This window comes from Dryobates pubescens, chromosome 16, assembly GCF_014839835.1.
Source record: "Dryobates pubescens isolate bDryPub1 chromosome 16, bDryPub1.pri, whole genome shotgun sequence".
Taxonomy (NCBI): Eukaryota; Metazoa; Chordata; class Aves; order Piciformes; family Picidae; genus Dryobates; species Dryobates pubescens.
Genome location: NC_071627.1, coordinates 1,257,058 through 1,272,763, shown reverse-complemented (window position 1 = coordinate 1,272,763; position 15,706 = coordinate 1,257,058). Strand labels below are relative to the sequence as shown.

The 15,706-nt window shown below is 41.8% G+C and overlaps 1 protein-coding gene across 1 annotated transcript in view; it reads left to right on the top strand.

Moving 5' to 3' along the window:
- SRBD1 (S1 RNA binding domain 1) overlaps nt 1-15,706 on the top strand; it is a 139,066-nt gene that overhangs the window by 17,101 nt on the left and 106,259 nt on the right. Inside the window, exons 9-10 of the mRNA XM_009904029.2 lie at nt 1,518-1,621; nt 10,714-10,821. Of these exons, the coding sequence (XP_009902331.2) occupies nt 1,518-1,621; nt 10,714-10,821 (212 nt within the window). The remainder of the gene's footprint in view (nt 1-1,517; nt 1,622-10,713; nt 10,822-15,706) is intronic.

The following is a 15,706-nucleotide window of genomic DNA, read 5'->3' as shown; positions in this document are numbered from 1 at the left end:
ACAGCTGATTCAAGTTCAGGTAGCTGACACATTCTGCAGATTGAGTGCCAGCAAACAAACTGCGATGCAAATACTGACCGCTCTAGCAGTGTGCTGAATGACGTGATAATTCTATCAGATACATTCTCTGTAGTGAGCATCATTTTGATTTCATTTTAGCTTGACATTTAACTTTCTCTCTTTTTAAAAAATACGATCAGAAGAAACGTGAAAACATTTGACTTATTAAAATGTGCCTTTCTAATCTCTACATGAAAACATTTGCTTTGGCAGTCAAGGTACCAGATGCTATAATATTTCACATGCAATCTTTATTACTAGCTTTGTTGTTCAATGATATGTCAGGCCTGGTATGTCACAGAAGCAGTAAGGCTGAGGAATATAATTTGGTACTATGTCCTGGAGTCATTTAAAACCATTGTATTTAACATATGTGACATGTCTGAGTTAGCTAGTGATTGAATTAAAGTTTATGATTGACATAGAATGCTCTGTTGTGACAGTGCTCAGGGCCTGCTACATACAGCAACATGTGTAGTCATACAGGAATGTCAACTTCTAGCAGTTTTTTTGTTTTATTTTTGCACTTTAAAGCATTCTGGAAGGGAAAATGAAATATGAAAGCATGTGGCTTTTATTTGTAGCTGCTTCTCAATATTCTTCTATTTTGAAAATCTCTTGGCAAGTGAGTTTTCTTAAAACTATAGGGCCTACTTCAAGTGAACATTCAACATCTTCATAGTGAGATTAGACTAGCAGATACCAGTATCCTCCAGGATCTACCACTTGTATTGTGATCTTAATTTTAAGTGTATAGCCACAATCTTCTGTTTAAAATCAAACTCTGTATGCAGATAGCATGTGTGACACCAGATCTTGCTTTAGATGATGAATATGCAGTTGTGTGCACAAGTATCTGCCAGAAATATGCCCATATGTTTTAAAACTGGAGTGTTACTGTAGGTATTTCCTGCTGTTTATGAACTAGGCATGAATAGTTCTAAATTCATCCTCTTTCAAATTAAGCTGATTACCTTTGTTTCATTAGTTCTGAATCATAATTAATATTTAATTTGGATTGATTTCAGGAAGAAAAATGGAGCCTGAAGCATAGGGTTGACTTTTTCCCTTTCTGTTCTCTAGTTCTGATTGGAGTCGCTTTCTAGTTTATTTCTTCAGTTTTAATATGGGTTATGAAACAAGATTATTCCACCTAAATTAATGCTGACTTTTATAATAAGTGTGTTTAATATAAGATGGATCTTAAGATTGCAGACTCTAAGAAAAATGTACGCTTTTTTTATGCCAGGGCATGCTTTAATCTGTGTTTAAATCGTGGATGTTGTCTGTACATGCTAGTACTTCTCTGTACATGCTAGTACTTTGGGAACTGATTTACTGTACCACCATCACGATTTGCTACAGAATGTCAAGCAAGTGCGTACACAAATGTTGATAAGTTTATCTTTTAGATATTTTGTGTGTCATCTGTCTCTGCCACTTATGTTTGCACTCAGATTCTGGCCATTAACCGAGGGGAAAATCTGAAGATCCTGACAGTGAAGGTCAACATTCCTGACGGGGTGAAGAATGAATTCTGTTGGTGGTGTGTCAATGAAAGGTCTGCATGGATACATATTTTTAAAGAAATCTCTTTTTTCTGTAGACAGCTGCGTACTGGAATGTATCTCAAATGTCTCATTACATTAGGAGAATAGTTTAAAGGAGTACTTACTAGATTAAATTAAATTAGCAAGTGCATAATTCTTGTTCTTTATTTCCAACTGCTGTAGCATAATGCTGAAAAGATCATGCCTTTGGCAGTATTTGGGGAGTTCTGGCATCATTCCTCAAGCATCTGAATTTTTTAAAATAGTGTGAAGGCTGATAAATGTTTATGTATTTCCAGTTGCAATATGCATCGTGTCCAGTAGCCTTTACTTGAAAGGAATTTGTAGAATTCTAACTTCTAGAGCTAACTTCATATACCTGTTTACAACAGCTAAGGTGGGCTACCTCAGATTTAGATCAGGGAAGTTCGTAACTTTGATTGTCACAATTGTAAGGAGTTGCATGTTTAAAACAATGTTTTGGATTGAATAGACAAACCTAAATGTGGCCTTTCTTCAAGGCATGATTCTTAGATATCATGTGACCAGACTTTTCCATTTTGATCTCTGATTATTAGAAAACTGGGCTTTAAATTTTGGATGATTCTTGTACTTCTTACTGATTTGCTCTTATAAGTTGCTTTCTTCTTAGGCCTGTGGTGAGATGTTTCCTGTCACATAATACTGGTTTGGGGCACCTTTTTGGTCATTTTTGATGTGTTTGTTGGGTTTGTTGGTTGTTTTTTTATTTCAGTTGGTTTGGTTTGTGGGGAAAAAACAAATGAAAGTTTAGGTTCAATTTATATTGTTTTGTGCAATATTTCTGTCATCCTTCTTGGAAACTATACCTTGATGCCCTCTGTTGGAGAATGTGGTTCCAAACTCTGCATCTTCTGTGCATTTCTAAAAGACAGTTTTCTCTTTCTCAGTGGTTTGTGAAAATGGGCTTTTTTCTGAGAATGTCTTAGAAATCCCTACCTCTGCATCCTACACATTGCATACATAGAATACATACATACATAGAATAAACCAGGTTGGAAGAGACCTTCAAGATCATCGCGTCCAACCCATCAACCAATCCAACACCACCTAAACAACTAACCCATGGCACCAAGCACCCCATCAAGTCTTCTGAAAACCTCCAATGATGGCGACTCCACCACCTCCTCCGGCAGCCCATCCCAATGGGCAATCACTCTCTCTGTATAGAACTTCTTCCTAACATCCAACCTAAACCTCCCCTGGCGCAGCCTGAGACTGTGTCCTCTTCTCCCAGGCAGCCAGTACCAGAACAAGAGACCAACATCCATCTGTCTACAACCTCCCTTCAGGTAGTTGTAGAGAGTAATAAGGTCACCCCTGAGTCTCCTCTTCTCCAGGCTAAGCAACCCGAGCTCCCTCAGCCATTCCTTGTAGGGCTTGTGTTCCAAACCCCTCACCAACTTCATTGCTTTTCTCTGGACTTGTTCCAGCAAGTCAACATCCTTCCTAAACTGAGGGCCCGAGAACTGGACACAGTACTCGAGGTGCAGCCTAAGCAGTGCAGTGTACAGGGGCAGAATGACCTCCCTGCTCCCGCAGGCCACACTGGCCAGGATGCCATTGGCCCTCTTGGCTGCCTGGGCACACTGGAGGCTCATGTTCAGCCTACTGTCGACCAGCACCCCCAGGTCCCTCTCTGCCTGGCTGCTCTCCAGGCACTCTGACCCCAGCCTGTAGCTCTGCATGGGGTTGTTGTGGCCAATGTGCAGAACCCGGCACTTGGATGTGTTCAGTCTCATGCCGTTGGACTCTGCCCCTCTGTCCAGCCTTTGAGGTCTCTGCAGAGCCTCTCTACCCACCAGCAGATCAACTCCTGCCCCCAGCTTGGTGTCGTCAGCAAATTTACTGATGATGGACTCAATGCCCTCATCCAGATCATCAATAAAGATGTTAAAGAGCATGGGACCCAGTACTGATCCCTGGGGCACACCACTGGTGACTGGCTGCCAGCTGGATGTGGCACCATTCACCACCACTCTCTGGGCTCGGCCCTCTAGCTGGTTCCTAACCCAATGCAGTGTGCTCCCATCCAAGCCATGAGCTGACAGCTTGGCCAGGAGTTTGCTATGGGGAACGGTGTCAAAGGCCTTGCTGAGGTCCAGGTAGACTACATCCACAGCCTGCCTCACATCCACCAGGCGGGTCACCTGATCATAGAAGGAGATCAGGTTGGTCAGGCAGGACCTGCCTTTCCTAAATCCATGCTGGCTGGGTCTGATTCCTTGGCCATCCTCTTAAGTGCTGTGTGATTGCACTCAGGATGACCTGTTCCATAATCTTGCCTGGCACTGAGGTCAGGCTGACAGGCCTGTAATTCCCTGGCTCATCCAACCGGTCCTTCTTGTGGATGGGCACCATGTTGGCCAGCTTCCAGTCCTCTGGGACCTCTCCCGTGAGCCAGGACTGATGAAAAATGATGGATAGTGGCTTGGCCAGCTCATCTGCCAGCTCTCAGCACCCTAGGATGGATCCCATCTGGTCCCATGGACTTGTGGGGATCCAAGCGGCTGAGGAGAGCTCCAATCTCCTGCTCATGGAACATAGGGAAACTATGCAGCTCCCTGGCTCCTTCTGCCAGCTCTGCAGGCCAGCTGTCTGGAAGACATTCTGTCCTGCTAGTAAAAATTGAGGCAAAAAAGGTGTTAAGTACCTCTGCCTTTTCCTCATCCTTTGATACAACATTTCCCTCCATGTCAACCAAGGAGTGGAGGTTGTCCCTACCTTTCCTCTTGCTATTAATATATTTATAGAAGGACTTTGTGTTGTCCTTCACAGCAGAGGCCAGTTTAAACTCCAAATACGCTTTTGCCTCCCTAATTTTCTTCCTGCATGATTTGGCTACATCCTTAAACATTCCGTGGGTTGCCTCGCCTTCCTTCCAAAGGTGATAAACCCTCTTTCTTTTCCCTTAGTTCTATTAAAAGTTCATCGCCCAACCAGGCTGGCCGTCTGCCCCGGCGGCTCATCTTCCGGCACATTGGCACAGCCTGTTTCTGTGCCTTCATCAGTTCTTCCTTGAAGCAGGTCCAGCCCTCCTGGACCCCTTTATTTTTAAGAGCTTTATTTTTAAGGGCATACTGTGGTACTGCTTTAGCATGTATTTTTTTTTTTCTGCACTCAGTGTAAGAAAGGGATGTGGTAAAAATGTTATTTTTCACTCTAGAAACATAATAGTTCTGCTTCCAACTCGGAAGTCTCTGAAAGAGTTAAACTGTTATTTGGCTAGATACTATTAATCCTAAATCACCTTAGTTTAAGTATCTTCACTTTTTTGTTTTGTTTTTATTTTTTTACATTAAAGTATCAATATTCGTAAACACACTGAAGTTCCTTTCTAGTTTGTAATGGGATTCCTGTCCTTCCCTGGAGATGTATATTTGCTAGGCTGAACTTATCTGTCAGTCTTGCTTTTACTGCATCTGTGACAGAATTTGGAAGCACTGTGAGCCACAAATAATGGGACAGCTTGTCACTGCTACGCAAATGCATGTGGGATGTAAATGGAGATATTTGTGGTTGACTGCACTTGTGTGATTCATTCTGAGATAAAAAGACTGTTGACCTTGGAAATTAAACTACTTATTAATACCTAGTGTTCATGAGGCTATATATCCTTCTGGCTTTTTACTATTTAAGGACAACTTCTCCACCAGCTTCTGAAGGAATGATTTTAGTAAATCTTGGTGCACTAACACCTAGGACAAACTGATCTTCTTTGTAGATTGACAGCTGTTATCAAATTGACAAATGGTAAATACATATTCTGCCTTGCAAACTTGGAAATGACTGTCCAAGGGTAGGAGGTGCATTGTTTTCATTGCATTGATTTGCTGGTGAGATCAGAAAGTTAAGAACTTCTTTCAGAGGCAATGGTTTTAAAACTTTAGAAAGGTATTAACTAATTTTCTGAAGCTTGCACAAAACCAGTTGCAGAACCAGAAATGCTATTTTGCTACATAGTTTGGCCAGTATTCTAGCCACAAAACAGTATCACCTGCTGCCTGTTGAATTAATAGCAAATATGCTGACCTGCATGTGTTCTTCTGAGGAAGATTTTTTTTCTTATTTTTAATTATTTTTTTATTTTATTTTATTTTAGCATTAATTCCCCCTGCAATGGAAAGGAGATTTGGAAGATGACTATAGAGTTCTTTATTGTTGCATTGTACTTTATGTAGATGCTTTTTAAGATTAACATAACTTCTTTCCAAGTTTGGTAGATTTATTAGCCCACAGAAGGATCTATATTACCTTGAAATTTGTTTGTGTTGATAAGTCAAGAATATCTTTATGCCTGGTCCTCTGGACTGTATTTTACATCAGAAAATGGCATCTCTGTGGTTTGACAGCAAACCTAGCTCCATTAAGACTAGTGCTGCAGTGCTCCTAGAAACTTAGTTGTGAAGTGGGACTAGGAAAAAAGGTTCAATATGCAACAGCCAGAGAGGGACTGCTCAGCTGGCTTTGAGTGTAAAGACAACATTGAGTTGTTCCATGGGTAGGGGCAAGATTTTGTTCCAAAGTGAGACAGCAGCCATGGAAATGAAGTTCAGCGTTTGATAATCCAAGTGCTCAGATCCTGCGTTAAGTCTGTGGTACAGACATGAAAGGCGTGCTTCATGAACAGTTACTAGCATACCTTTTCCTGCCCTGTCTTGCAAAAAAATAGGATGCTTTTTGTGCATCTGATGCAAAAGCCGTGCCCTTCCTGAAGCAGTTGTTTAGTTAATACTAGCAGTTTGTAACGTGGGTTACTTTAAGTCTGTTGATGTCTAATTTCACCCTCTGTGGTCTGCCAGTAGTCTGAGCCATTTAAGTGTGTGGTGGGCACACGCATGTGGAGATATGATCAGCAGAATAAGGTAGGATTATGTATATGGAACTTTTCTAAATTCAACTTCATTTCAAGGGCTTCAAAAGTCAGCTCTTAATTAAATAATCAAGAAAAATCCGTTCTTAGAGGGAAGCTTAACTGGGCTGTGATAATCTTTAAAAACAAACACACATGCTTCTGCTTTGTTTGTTTGCAGCAAAGTGGAATTTTCTTTTCTCGCAAAGAATGAGAATGAATAAAATGCAGTGCTTTCCTATGATTGTACTTACATCTGCAAAACTATCCAAACAGTATCAATTTCTAATACAATGTTACCTAAATGTTTTTAGTTATATATAGGCAAGTAATAAAAATATCTGCTGTTATAACCCTTTTACAGAGGGAAGGTTTGCTAACTAGCTTTAATGGATGGAAGAGAGGGGGAAACAGCTGCTGTGTTTCCAAATTCACTCTTTTTTGTGCTGAGGATACTGTCTAGAGGAGTGTAGTCATATTTGCCACCTGTAAAAACTTCATGTTTATAGAACTGGATGGCAATAAGAGAGGGCTTTAAAGCCTTTGCCACTTTTATATAGGTCTGGAAAGAGTCTCCCATTGCAAATGAGTATAATAGAACTATTTGCAGAAACTGTTAGCACAGTGATGAGGTCATGTGGACAAGCACTCAAGTCTGAATGTTGTAAAACTAAATGGTGAGCTTAATTCTGCTCTGTGTTCGTGCAGTGTCAACTTGATCACACATTTATCGACTATTATATGTGCAGACACGCAGGAAAGCTGTTTCAGGAAATTGTAGATCCCCTTAAACAACCAAAAAGCTGTCTGCGTAGGAGCAATTTAGGTTTCTTAGTATTTCTGAGTCAGTGCAAGTAAACAAATTCAGAAGTAATATTGAGTCCTTCTTTTAGCCTGGATCTTCACCTGGACACGTTATCAAATGGCCAAAATTCTATCAGGTTGCATTTTTTTATACTAAAAATCCAAACAAAAACCTTACAAAACTTACCCAGACATGCATATAACTCACTTTGCAATTAGGGACCCAGGCATGTGAAAATACACAGTGAATTAAGAAATCACCGAATGTTACCAGTATTTTAAAAAGAAACAAAATAGGTGGACTGTAATAGGAAATATTAATAGTCTTCAAAGTGCAAGGTCCTGCATCTGGATCAAGCCAATCCCAGGCACAAATACAGAGTGGGTGGAGAGTAGCTCTGAAGAAAGAGTCTGGGGTGTATTAATTGATGAGAAGCTCAGCATGAGCCACCAGTGTGCTCAGAAGGCAAATCCCATCCTGGGCTGCATCAAGTGATAGGAGCTCTCCTCAGCAGCTTGGACCCCCACAAGTCCATGGGACCAGATGGGATCCATCCTAGGGTGCTGAGAGAGCTGGCAGATGAGCTGGCCAAACCACTCTCCATTATTTTTCATCAGTCCTGGCTCACTGGAGAGATCCCACATGACTGGAAGCTGGCCAACGTGGTACCCATCCACAAGAAGGGCCGGTTGGATGAGCCAGGGAATTACAGGCCTGTCAGCCTGACCTCAGTGCCAGGAAAGATTATGGAGCAGGTCATCCTGAGTGCAATCACACAACACTTAGAGGATGGCCAAGGGATCAGGCCCAGCCAGCATGGGTTTAGGAAGGGCAGGTCCTGCCTGACCAACCTGATCTCCTTCTATGATCAGGTGACCCGCCTGGTGGATGTGGGGAGGCCTGTGGATGTAGTCTACCTGGACCTCAGCAAGGCCTTTGACACCGTTCCCCATAGCAAGCTCCTGGCCAAGCTGTCAGCCCATGGCTTGGATGGGACCACACTGCGATGGGTTAGGAACTGGCTGGAGGGCCGAGCCCAGAGAGTGGTAGTGAATGGTGCCACATCCAGCTGGCAGCCAGTCACCAGTGGTGTGCCCCAGGGATCAGTGCTGGGCCCCATGCTCTTTAACATCTTTATTGATGATCTGGACGAGGGCATCGAGTCCATCATCAGTAAATTTGCTGACGACACCAAGCTGGGCGCAGGAGTTGATCTGCTGGAGGGTAGAGAGGCTCTGCAGAGGGACCTCGACAGGCTGGGCAGTTGGGCAGAGTCCAACGGCATGAGATTTAACACATCCAAGTGCCGGGTTCTGCACATTGGCCACAGCAACCCCATGCAGAGCTACAGGCTGGGGTCAGAGTGGCTGGAGAGCAGTCAGGCTGAGAGGGACCTGGGGGTGCTGGTCGACGGTAGACTGAACATGAGCCTGCAGTGTGCCCAGGCAGCTAAGAGGGCCAATGGCATCCTGGCCTGCATCAGGAACAGTGTGGCCAGCAGGAGCAGGGAGGTCATTCTGCCCCTGTACACTGCACTGGTTAGGCCGCACCTCGAGTACTGTGTCCAGTTCTGGGCCCCTCAGTTTAGGAAGGATGTTGACTTGCTGGAACGAGTCCAGAGAAGAGCAACAAAGTTGGTGAGGGGTTTGGAACACAAGCCCTACGAGGAGAGGCTGAGGGAGCTGGGGTTGCTTAGCCTGGAGAAGAGGAGACTCAGGGGTGACCTTATTACTCTCTACAACTACCTGAAGGGAGGTTGTAGACAGACAGATGTTGGTCTCTTCTCCCAGGCAAGCAGTACCAGAACAAGAGGACACAGTCTCAGGCTGCGCCAGGGGAGGTTCAGGCTGGATGTTAGAAAAAAGTTCTATACAGAAAGAGTGATTGCACATTGGAATGGGCTGCCTGGGGAGGTGGTGGAGTCGCCATCACTGGAGGTTTTTAGGAGAAGACTTGACAGGGTGCTTGGTGCTGTGGGTTAGTTGCTTGGGCGGTGTTGGATTGGTGATGGGTTGGACGCGATGATCTTGAAGGTCTCTTCCAACCTGGTTTATTCTATGTATTCTATGTATTCTAAGAGAAGTATGATCAAGAGAGGTGTTTCCGCCCCTTCGCTCGCATGAGACCCCACCTTGAATACTGCGTCCAGTTCTGGTGTCCCCATCACAAGAAAGACACAGAGCTGTTGGGAGTCCAGAGAAGGGCCGCAAAGATGATCCAAGGGTTGTAACACCCCTGCTACAAGGCTAGGTTGAGGGAGCTGGGGTTGTTCAGCCTAGAGAAGACTCTTGGGGGACCTTATAGCTACCCTCCACTATCTGAAGGGATCCTACAGGAAGGCTGGAGAGGGACTTTTGATAAGGGTGTCTAGTGGTAGGAGAAGGGGAAATGGTTTTAAATTGAGGGAGAGCAGGTTTAGACTGGATCTGAGGAAGAAGTTCTTCAGTATGAGGGTGATGGGACTCTTGAGATAGGCTGCCCAGAGAGGTTGTGGCTGCCTCCTCCCTGGGGGTGTTCACAGGCAGGTTGGATGAGGCCTTGATCAGCTGAGTGTAGTTAGTTGAGAGGCATCCCTGCCCATGGCAGAGAGGTTGGAGTGGATGATCTCTAAGGTCTCTTTCAACCTAAGCTGTTCTGTAATTATTTGATTTACACTTTAAGTATGTCAGCAACAGGTAAGGGAAAAATGATTTGCAGATTGGTTGTGGGTTTTTTGTTAAGGACTGCTGCAAAACTGATAGATTTCATTTTGAGTCTGAATAGAAATTCTCAAATAATTCAAAACGAAACTTGAATTGGTTTTTGTTAATTGATACTAACTCTTGAATTTGTCTGGGCACAATTGCCTTACATCAGTAGCTCTGCAGTGAGACTCACAGAGGAGGTTTAGTCTCTCTTTTTTCTTTTTTAATACATGGAAGAAAAGCAAATAGTGCAACCCTAATGGTAATATGGAATGAAGTTCTTCATTCAGTTGTGGTAAGCATTGACTTCTCATTTGTAAAGAGTAAGAGGCTTTTTTAATTACTCTCTTTAAAACATAAAATCGATTGCATTCTAATACCTAACAACAACAAAAAAGGCAACATAAAAGGTAGGCCCTGTCCTTTGTCTTCTAGTAGAACCATGGACAACTTCTCATTCCATTCATAGAACCATAGAATTGTTAGGGTTGGAAGGGACCTCAAGGATCATCTAGTTCCAACCCCCATGCCATGGGCAGGAACCCTTCACACTAGATCAGGTTGCTCAGAGCCATTCATCTTTGGAGCTATGATTTCTCTAATTACTGTAGTAATCCTGCTGTGTATAGGACATTCCATTCAATGTAGAAGTCTCTTTTCTTTAAAATTCCCTTATTAATTGTTTGCCTATGTGCTTAAAATATATTTTTTTTTCTATTTCAGATGGAGACCAAAACAATTTTTAAAACCAGAATTAATGAGGATACTACGGACTTCAGTAGAGGATGCGTATAAACGCCTTATATATCCTCTCCTCTGTAGAGAATTCAGGTAAGAATATGTGTTCTCATCCTACCAATTTCTTAACGGTTCTCTCCTCAACTTTTTATTAGAATATATTTTATCCATTTGGAAATACCAGCAATCTTTTTAATTCCCTGTGCTCACAGAAGAAATGAACTATGTGGTCTTGGTTCTGCAGATACCATTTGAGACCTCTATCCAGTTTAGATTACAGTAGAGAAATGGTCTTTCTGTGAAGGTTTTACATGGTTACCTATTTGTTGCTTGTACATTCATCTAAGAAAGTTGAGTTTAGATTTGCACTGCTATAATAGTTTTATCTTTAACCTTGAGTATTATCATAAACCATCATGTAGCTGAATTTTTCCCAGCATCTCTTCATATCATACCAATAGGACTACCAGTGACATTATTCTGACTCCTCTTTCACCTGTCTGAAATAAACTGGTAAAGTAATTGTTGTGGTTGGAAGTGTCCCTCGTGCTTATCTGCACTTCATGGTGAATGAATTTGCTCTCATGCCATCTTGTGAGTATTGTGATGGCTCTATTTCTGGTAATGCTGGTGTAACAATGCAATCTATGTCACTTTTAAGGTCTGTAATACTTGAAATTTAAAGGAAATTTAAAACAGTGTCAAAGTAACATTGAATAGGGTATTTTCACGGTGTAGTATAGGAGTCTACTATGTTAATTGAAATTATTTGATATTATTAAAAGTCTGCATTTTAAAAGTGTTATTTTAAAATGGCTAACAGTACTGATTTGATTCTTCTCTTGAATACAAGAGAAGCTCCTCAAAGTATTAAAAACATGTTTGATTCTGGCAAGGCTTTCTGATTCATAACATAAATTTTAATACGTGTTTTGAGGTAGTTCAAGTGGAGCCCCTGTTAGATCTTAAATGTTGAAATGGCACTTTGAGGTGGTGTCCAGTGATAGGAGAGAGGGCCATAGGTACAAACTAGAACACAAGAGCTTTTACTTGAGCTTAAATAAAAAATTCATTACTTTGAGGGTGACAAGAGACCTGGACTGGGCTGCCCAGAGAGGTGGTGGAGTCTCCTTCTCTGGAGACTTTCAAAACCTGCCTGGATGTATTACTGTGTAACCTGAACCTGCATTGGGAAGAGGGTTGGACTAGATGATCTTTGGAGGTCTCTTCTGACCTCTACCTTTGTGTGATTCTGTGTATGATTCTCTTACTTGTATCAAAATAACATATGTTGGTTATTCAGTACCTAAAAATGGCAATCACATTCTGAAGTATAGTTCTTCTGTACCTGCCTGGCTGTGCAATTGTGTTTCTGTTCAAATTTGAGTTATGTTCCTGGCATAAAACATCACTGGCTGGGTGTTTTATGTTCTTCCTCTCTGAAAAGGTCTGTTGTCTTTAGTTTTGAACAGCAGATATTTCTAGTGGCTTTTGTGTGCCTTCACTGCAGTATGTTGTGTTTGCTCATTACTTTGCAAGTAAGACTGCTTCACTTGTTTTCACTAGTGAGCCTGATTTTTTGCTACACTGAATTTCACAGGTTTTTTTTTTTTGCAAGTGCTGAGATCACTTATTTATTGTATGACCCCAGTATACGTAGCTGTTTCAGAGGAGGCACTGTCTCTATTGTTTGGTCACAATTATGAACATCTTAAAATGGTGAGGCTAACTGATGGGTTCTGTTATATGAATGAGAAAGTTGTCATTTGTAGCCTTCTCTACAATCAAACTCTTAAAATAAAGAAAAAGTACTTTTAAAGTAGGCTTTTTTTAAACAAATCATAAGCAAGCAAGATGACATAAGGGTTCTTTAAGCTCTTTTATTATGTTTTTGCTTTGTGATTCTTGCCACAGGACTGTTGTGGCCTGTATGTTGTGTGTAACACTGAGGGCTTCTGTGGCAGTAGGTTGCTGAAGGTTTTTCATTCTCTCAAAATAACCCTCAGCTTCCCTCCCTGCTATTTCCTAGATGTAGCTCACGAGTCATAAATGCAAAGAATACGAAGCTTGCTGCCGGTTTTTGGGTGGATCTCTGCTTATGTTTCACTCTATGATAATTTTGCATGATTGATGGTGTCTGGTTTGGAAAAGCCGAAGCATCTCCTACAGAGAGGAATGCAGAGCACCTGACAGTAGTGTTCCTGGTCCATGACTACTTAACCCTTATCCTCCTTTTACTCTCTTTCCACCCACACCAAAAGCTGATTTTTAGGACCCTTGCAAAGGGCTGCTAAAGTATTCAGTACCTCCTTTTGGCATTAATATTTCCAACCCACAACTCACTGTTCTATTTTTTATTTTCTTTTTATTATCATTAAATATTGGAACAGAAAGTTTCCAGGAGTATATTGAAATTTCTGATGCTTCTAGTAATCAGAAGAATTAAAGTTGCCAGCCAGACAGTTACTTTATTTGTTTAATTTCCTTTCTTCCACTCTGTAAGTTACCTTAATTTCTTGTATCTGGTATAATAATGTCTAGTGTTGCTTTTGGCTCTTTGAAATACATTTTATTTTGTTGCAGTACTGCATGGAATGATTCCATGAGGATTTGATGCAAGTGATGTGGCATGGAGATATCTTTTAATGGATAATCCTTTCCTAATTTTCCATGCTTTCTTGAAGTGAGTGCTTTGTCTCCTCTGTCTTCAGGGACACAAACATTTCTCTATGTATCTTGTTTCACACCTGAAGCTAGTTTGCAGATATTTTTCCACAGAAAGGATTGCCTCTCAGACTGAATATGGACATGGGGAGTTTTAAATCTCAATTTAAAAACTGGAATATAGAAGCTTGTAAGTCATGATTAGGTTATTTGCTTTTATTACAATCTACCTGTTAGTGATACACAGTCCAAGTGCTTCACAGGGTTCATGACAGGGGCTTGAAATTCGGACTTGGTTGATGGTTTAAGTAAGAACTGAAGGGTTTTGTTTTGTTGGGTTTTATTACTAAATAATAATTGCTCTTGTCTTTAGAATCATAGAATCAATAAGGTTGGAAAAGACTTCAGAGATCAGCAAGTCCAACCTATCACCCAACACCTCATGACTCAACCATGGCTTCAAGTCCAGTCCCCTTTTGAGCACCTCCAGTGATGGTGACTCCACCACCTCCCTGGGCAGCACATTCCAATGGCAAATTTCTCTTTCTGTGAAGAACTTTCTCCTCACCTCAAACCTAAATTTCCCCTGGCGCAGCTTAGGACTGTGTCCTCTTGTTCTGATACTGGTTGCCTGGGAGAAGAGACCAACCCCCACCTGGTTACATCCTCTTTTCAGGTAGTTGTAGAGAGCAATAAAGTCTCCCCTGAGCCTCCTCTTCTCCAGGCTAAGCAACCCCAGCTTCCTCAGCCTCTCCTCACAGGGCTGTACTCCAGACTTCTCCCCAGCCTCGCTGCCCTTCTCTGGACATGTTCAAGTATCTCAGTGTTCTTCTTAAACTGAGGCGCCCAGAACTGGACACAGTACTCAAGGTGTGGCCTAACCAGGAGAGGAGAGATGCTATCTGTCTCTGCTTTCTCTCTCTGCCATATTAATGAGAATTGTCACACATTGGACGAACATGAAGCCAGGTATCTTGCCATTTGTATGCTGAAGAGGAGAAAGATAATCGCTTGTTTGAGGTAGATTGACATTTGTTCAAGGATCAAATGTCTGTCCCAAATTTGAAATTAAGGACCAGTAATTGGGACAAGTAGATCATCATTGATAAAAGTGTTGAGTGAGTGGCAGAGAGAAAGAGAATGAAATGAAAAAATGCAAGATATGTAATAGAAAGGACATTCAGTAACATTTCCTGTTATTATAAAAGTTTAATGCCAGTTTTAAACATGATTTCCATAAGGTGCACATAACTAACAATATGTGCTTAGGGGCAGTTTTAATTCCTGCATGAATCTCCCTTCAATAGTGGCCTGATGTGAATTTACAGTGGGAGAGGACTCGACCTTCTGGGTGATAGGGACCGCATATCTCTGTGATAGAAAGTTGGACCTTGAGTGGATCCATACAGCTGTGAGGCTTAGGTGTTTGCTTTGCTTTCTTTGGTCTATTGCAAGTGTCAACAAATTGTTGTATCCTGAACTCTTCCTGGAAGATGCTGCTTTTGTGTTTTGGACTGGTTTTGTTTTATGAGTGGGAGAAGGATGCTGTAAGACTGAATGATGAGGAAATAAAATGGCATCTTAAAAATGGTGGAGGTGGGTTTATAAAGTGATGCTTGCAAGGGGAAATAATTATCTTTTTATATCAAATATTATGAACTCTGATCTATCCCAATGTGCAGGAAAGGTGCTTTGGCAGTGTGGAAGATAGTTCCATGTAAATGTTAAGTGCTCAGAAGATAAACAATCGTTGGCTGAGTTGGCCCATATTTGGAATATTATTGGCCATTTTGGTTGAGGGATGAGGGGGAAATAGTAAAATGATTCATTACAGCTGAAAGGCCCAGTGAAGGAGAACTAGGTATGAAATTATTTCTGTGTGAAGAATTGATTAGGCTATGACATTTCAGCTTAGAAAAGAGGAATTACAGGTGAATGGTGTGTAAAGAGTGGAGGTAGGGTTTCTAGGGATGAATTTTTGCCCTCTTCTAAGACATAGAAGGGGCACAAAAATTCAGAGAATTTAAAATAATTGGCTTCCAACAAAGAAGTGGCAGGTGTTTACACAGCTTTTGATGAACCTGCAAATGCCAGTTGACTGTGTGGTTGCGAGAAATGTGGGGTTCAATATGAGACTGGATAGTTGAACAAGAGATCTGTTATGGGCTACTGGAGACAAATCATGTCAAGATAAGGGAATACTCTGAGCTGGAAATAGTTGGAGGCTACAGTAAGATTATCGAACAGGTATTCTAACGCTGCCATATCAGATCCATAGGCAGCTGCTTACACCCACGCTTGGGGACAAGATACT